General features: G+C 33.7%; 1 protein-coding gene across 1 annotated transcript; it reads right to left on the reverse strand.

The window, feature by feature from the left end:
* Positions 1 to 1,156: 1,156 nt before the first annotated feature.
* LOX1 (lipoxygenase 1) lies at positions 1,157 to 5,440 on the reverse strand. Its single transcript, XM_020355903.3, has 9 exons — positions 5,132 to 5,440; positions 4,594 to 4,883; positions 4,118 to 4,358; positions 3,650 to 3,988; positions 3,449 to 3,534; positions 3,187 to 3,294; positions 2,791 to 3,095; positions 2,432 to 2,695; positions 1,157 to 2,113 (listed from the first exon to the last, which is right to left on the reverse strand). Exons 1-9 carry the CDS (start codon positions 5,331 to 5,333, stop codon positions 1,360 to 1,362), a joined length of 2,589 nt encoding a protein of 862 aa, XP_020211492.1. The 5' UTR covers positions 5,334 to 5,440; the 3' UTR covers positions 1,157 to 1,359.
* Between the last annotated feature and the right edge of the window lie 403 nt (positions 5,441 to 5,843).

The following is a 5,843-nucleotide window of genomic DNA, read 5'->3' on the forward strand; positions in this document are numbered from 1 at the left end:
ATACAATGGTACGAAATCACTCGACTCATATCGAGGAAGTCAAAAATCGATGACTGATTCGGCCCGAAATCGAGCAGGCTGATTCGGCCCAAATGGGATCAAGTGGTTCAATTTTTAGCCCAAATGGGATTAAGTGGTTCAATTTTTAGCCCAAATTCGCCCGTTTGGTTAAAAAACACCAGCACTTTGTTTATTAATTTTTTAAATATTTAAAAGTAATTATTATTGCGCAACAATGACTTAATTTTACATTTCACTATATTACATTATTTTTACATCCATCTTCGTATTATAAACTTATGTTCTCACTCTTTAAACAAGAGTTTTTTTTAGTTTTTCTCTTACTAATTTTTCATCGTAGTCAGTGTTTAGTCCATTTTTTTCAGCTTACCTTTTTTTTCTTCTGAGAAGTATAAGCTAAGCGAAATACTTTTAATTTACATGACCTTATTAAATTATATTTAAATAAATTATTTTACCCTCTAAAAATTATTAAATAATATTGCAGAAGTTTTTAGATATTTTATAGTTTAAAATCAATACTTATATTTATTTAATTAACATTACAATAAAATATATCATTTAAATTTATTTTATTGATTAAAATATTTTATGAAAATTTTAATTTTAGGACTTTTATACGCACCCATCTCATAACATAAAATTATTACGTAGTTAAATAATTTTTTTATATTTGAAAATATTTACAATTTTCATTCTTTAGATTTAATTCATACTTCAGTTTTTTTTTAAATATTAATTCGTAGTTAATATTTTAAATTTAAAAAGAATTGAATTCTTTAAATTAAATTATAAAAATATATTTATTTCATGATTTTTAGGATATAATTTAAATATTTTTTAATATATATTGACGTAGTTAAATTATATTTAAAATTATTTTATCTTCTAAAAAATTGTACTTAACAATAATATAGAAAAATTTCAATATTTATAATTTTTAATTAATATTTAAATTTAGTTAACTAATATTAACTTATATTAAACATTTTTAGCTTAAAGAAAGCTTAAAAACTAATAAAAATGAAATTTACCAAACAAATTATACTTTTAAATTTAAGCTCTCATTTTTAACTTAAACTTTAAAGTAATTTTTAAGAAGAAAAAAAATAATCTGTACCAAACATAATTATAATGTAGGTAATTCAACAATGACTTATTTTTGCATTCCACTCTAACAAATTATTTTCACACTATCATACATGTAGATGAATTGATACACACTAGAGAAGAATGGAAATTCACAAACCTCAAATGGCAGGAAAAAAAAAAAAAAAAAATACACATCACACTTAAATCCGAACTCAGAAAGCAATTAAAGGGAACAAGCAAGCCCTTTCAAATTGCAACACTGTTGGGAATTCCCATGCCAGTTAGTCCAGCTTTGCTGCTGGGAAAAAGCAAGGTGTATGGCATGTTAACTGGTCCAACTCGGTTCTTGTGTTTCCCATCATTGTTCAATGTCACAATCTTTTCCTCAATTTGTGCCAGCTTTTTTCCAAACTTCTCAAACGCTTCCAATGGCTCCACATCATATGTCCAGTTAGGAGTGTCTCTCTGTCCAAGGTACACCTCATCAGAAGAGTGCCTAGACAATATTTCAATGAGTGAAATGCCTATAAGAGTCTGCAACTGTGCTGTGATTGTTCTCAGAAAAGCCTTCTCAGGGTTGCTCACAAGTTCATCATATTCTGAAGTCCCTTCCTCGGGCATGAACCTTCGGCTTATGGTGGGACGGTTTGGGAGGAAACCTGCATAAGGGTATTGTCCAAAGTTGGTTGATGCATGCAGAGCTGAAGCAACCCATATAATGATGGTGCAAACTTCAATAAGATCTTCACGAGTTTGCATCTTTGGCCACCAAGGCTCGTGTTTCTTGTCACCATGACCCTCCTCTCTTAACTCCTTCCACCAAGATTGAAGTTCCTTGTCTTTCTTGATTGTGTCATCTTCCTTGTAGTAAAAGGAGCAATAGTCCTGGACCCATTTCTTTATAGCAAACCAAATCTCTAGCCCGTCAACAGCGAAAGGGTAATCCTCAATCACAAGTCGAAGGCCATGTGGAGAACCTGAATCTTTAACAGCCATTCCTCTGAAAGAAGAAAATATGTATCAACTCATAAATATCAAATTGGATGATGAGTTAATGTTATCTATATGTTAGTTATCATGCTTTCAACCATATATTTAGAACAAATCATTAATATCTATCAATGGTAAATAAAACAAATTAATCTGATGAATTGATGTAATAGTTAAGCATCCTGCGCTCATGTTGTGAGAAGGATCTATTTGAGCCAGCAGCAGTCATGGTAATACAAGCAAGATTAGTCTCTGGTCTAATGGGTTACAGATACCCGTGGCATGACTCAAAAACATCTAGCAATGGTGTGGTGCATGTGTGGTTTACCTCTTGATAAGATCCTCAGGTAATGCTTGTTCAGGAAAAACCCAGCTCTTATAAAGCACAGATGACATCTCCATGGAATACTTGGATGGAAAAACTGTGGCCTCTACAATGCCTCCTGCGTTGATGAGGATTTGTCGCGCTAGTGCATTTATGTTCATGGTGTCACGAAAGTGTGGATGCAGTAGTTTATGAATAGGGTGAAGCACGCTAAGTTGTCTGTTTGCTGATATGACGAATGGCTCAATCACTGCATGAGTATGCAACCTGTGACAAGTCGAAAGATACAATAAATTATTTTCAATGAAAGATTAACCAAGTTTGTTGTCTTTGCTCTTGGGTCATGATTGGTAAAGTAATACCAGTGGCTAATAAGCTGATGATAACCCGAATCATTTACTGCTACATAAGCTTTAGCTAACTGCCAGATAGAATTTTCAACACCTTCTTCTGCATGAGTGTAAACTTTACTGATGACACCATGTTGATCTCCTTCAGGATGTGGCAAACTCAACTCAATGGCCAATGGCTTTAAAGTCCCATCATTTTTCAAGAAAAGAATTGTCCTGCTGGCATAGGTTTTTGAAGAAGTCGAGTTTATCCTCCTCAAGTATGGTATTAGTGAATCATGGTGATCTAATATGAACAACTTCTTGTGTCTGATTGCCTATTTAACCAAATACAAAATCAACAGTAAGAATCACACCATCAAATTCACACAAATTTATTATCAAAACATAATATCATATCAAACTTGCCTCATTCACGGTAAGCCCATCCATGTTGCTCTCAATGTGCTTTTTCCTTATTGTACTGGTTTGATCGCCATAGACTTTGGAATCAAGCTTACTTGCTGGTGGGAATTCCTGCAATTTAGTTTGGATAATTGAGAGGGAAAAAATACATTCAATTATCAATTATGTTTAGGACAATAAAACTTGATAATTATAACAAACATACTATTTTTCAGTTGAATGCATTTGATTCTAAAATATTAAGGCTAAAATCACTTAGACTTACATGGAGGCAGCGAATTATAACAGGGTTTACACCGGCTAGCATTTCTCTTGCAAATTCTTCATCCGTTCTCCATGCAGACTTATCCTCTGCTCCAAATCATTAATACATAAGAATGTAATCATCAATTCATCATACATGAATAATTTACAAAACGCATGTCCATGTCCATGTGAATATGGTATAAGAATTATGCGAAAATACCTTCAATCACTTGAGGTAAGGGAAACTTCAGGAACCTTTCACCATCAGTTCGGAGAATTTCCTTGAACAGCTCTGCAGGGATTTTATCCCTAATATTCTTAACTATACTTTGTGGCACCTTAATCCCACCTTCAAAAAGTTTAAATACATCTTCAAAGCTATCAAACTCATCAGGGGTGCTATCAAATAGAGATTCCAGCTCAGGTTTGATGACTTGAACTATGGATTTCAGTGCATTAGCAAGAAAGTCTGCCAATTTCAAGTGACCAAATCTCTCATCCCTTGGAACATAGATGTCCAAGCTCATGGCAAAATTCAATCTACTTTCACTATTAGCATCTGGTATTATAACAACATAACAAAGAAACAGCACCAAATCAGAAATCTAAAACTAAATTCATTTCACCAAAATGCTTTTAACAAAAATGGACTTGAATAAATAGCCAAGCAACACATAACAAGCTTAACCTGATTTTGTAGGTGGTCTACTAGTTCTTCCCCTTCGAGGGTAGGGATATTCAGTGGACCCTCCTAGAACTGGACGAGCATATTCTGGACCTTCATCCGGATCACCCAAATCATTGTAGTATGCATAATCATAGACCCTATCCCACTCTTGCAGGGTCCCTTTTCCATCTCCTCTTAAACTCTCTAGTTCTTCTTCTCTATACTTAAGAAGCGGCACTGGTGTTTCACTTGGAAGATATGTCTGGATGCAATTGCAATACATTAGTACCAGATCAACTTCCATGTAACACAACCAAGTTTTTGAAGTTACGACAAGAAAGAGATAACAAGATTTGATTATGTGTTAGGTGAAGATTGATCAAGACTATAACGGTCTTAGACCACGAATGTAATAATTTCACAGTAATTCCCTCTATACAGTTCAAAAGATAGATTAGCATGGCTTAAAGTGCTTTCATGAAATTTAATAGTTTTACCTTGTTGCTGAAGAAAATGCGATCCGTTTTATATTTATGTGCAGGGTATACCCAAGAGTTGCAGATAAAGTGGATGTCACTGTGGCCTGGAACATTTTCAAGTGTCAAGGTTTTTAGGTAGAACTCGCTGTGATGATCATTTCTGATTAAAAATGCTCCTGGGGTTCCTATATCCTCATCCCAATCAAATGTAACACTGAATGCTGATTCGCCTGCGGTCAAGGGTGTGAATGTGGTGATCCAGTCTTCCAAATATGCAGGCTTCCCAAGTTTTCCTTTCATGCCATTCCCTTCAAACATTTGTTATTCCCATCCAAAAATCTTATTATAATGAAAAATATAAAAATGAAGAAAAAAATTAAGTAGAAACAAATATGATAACTTTCTAATATTATTAAGAGAAAAAGAGGTATGTTAAAACAGGGAGCACGAAGCAAGCAAGAACCATGAGATATATGCAGTAGTGCAGAGACACAGAGATGATTGTATGAGGAAAATAATAATAATAATAAGAAGAAGAAGAAGAAGAAATAATAACCAGGGTCTGGTTGAACAGCACTTATGAGTTGAAGAGAAACGCGTTTGCCCACGAACTCGTGAAGACGATCTAACAAGGAAGCACTTAAGTCGTTAAAGTCGAGCACATTTTTCTTCATTAAGATCACGGTTCCTCTTATGCACTCGTTCTTGTTCATGTTGTCGTAGTTGTTGCTCAGAGCATTCGCTACGTTCTGAATCATTCTTCTTTTGTCAGAACCAGAGTTATTACAGTAATTCGCCCTTAATAATCTACCGGAAGTAACAATAAAGAAATACTAATCAAATTCTTGTTACGTGAACATATATTAATAAAATAGTTGTGTATTTATAGGCAAAAGGAAATATTAAACCGTGTTTCTGATAATGATTTTCTTACTTAAAGACAGGTTCTCTGTTTCATTAGTTCTTTTACTTTTTCTTTTCTTTTCATTACGCATTTACGTTGTGTTTGGGACATAAAAATGTTGCGGAAATAAGTACGTGGGAGGGGAAATAAGAGTTGACAAATAAGTTAATACCTTAGGAAAAGCTAATATTTGATAGGTGAGAAATTTACAGACGTAAGTTCTACATTTCTAAATAGCATGAAAATTGAAGAGAAGATGCGAAACATTATTATTTCGTGACTTTTCTTTCCTTTCGAATAAAGTTTACACAATAAAAATCTCTCATCATACGCACTCAAGTCATACTTTACCCCAACGAGCTCG

Source organism: Cajanus cajan, chromosome 6, assembly GCF_000230855.2.
Source record: "Cajanus cajan strain Asha chromosome 6, NIPB_CcT2T_4, whole genome shotgun sequence".
Taxonomy (NCBI): Eukaryota; Viridiplantae; Streptophyta; class Magnoliopsida; order Fabales; family Fabaceae; genus Cajanus; species Cajanus cajan.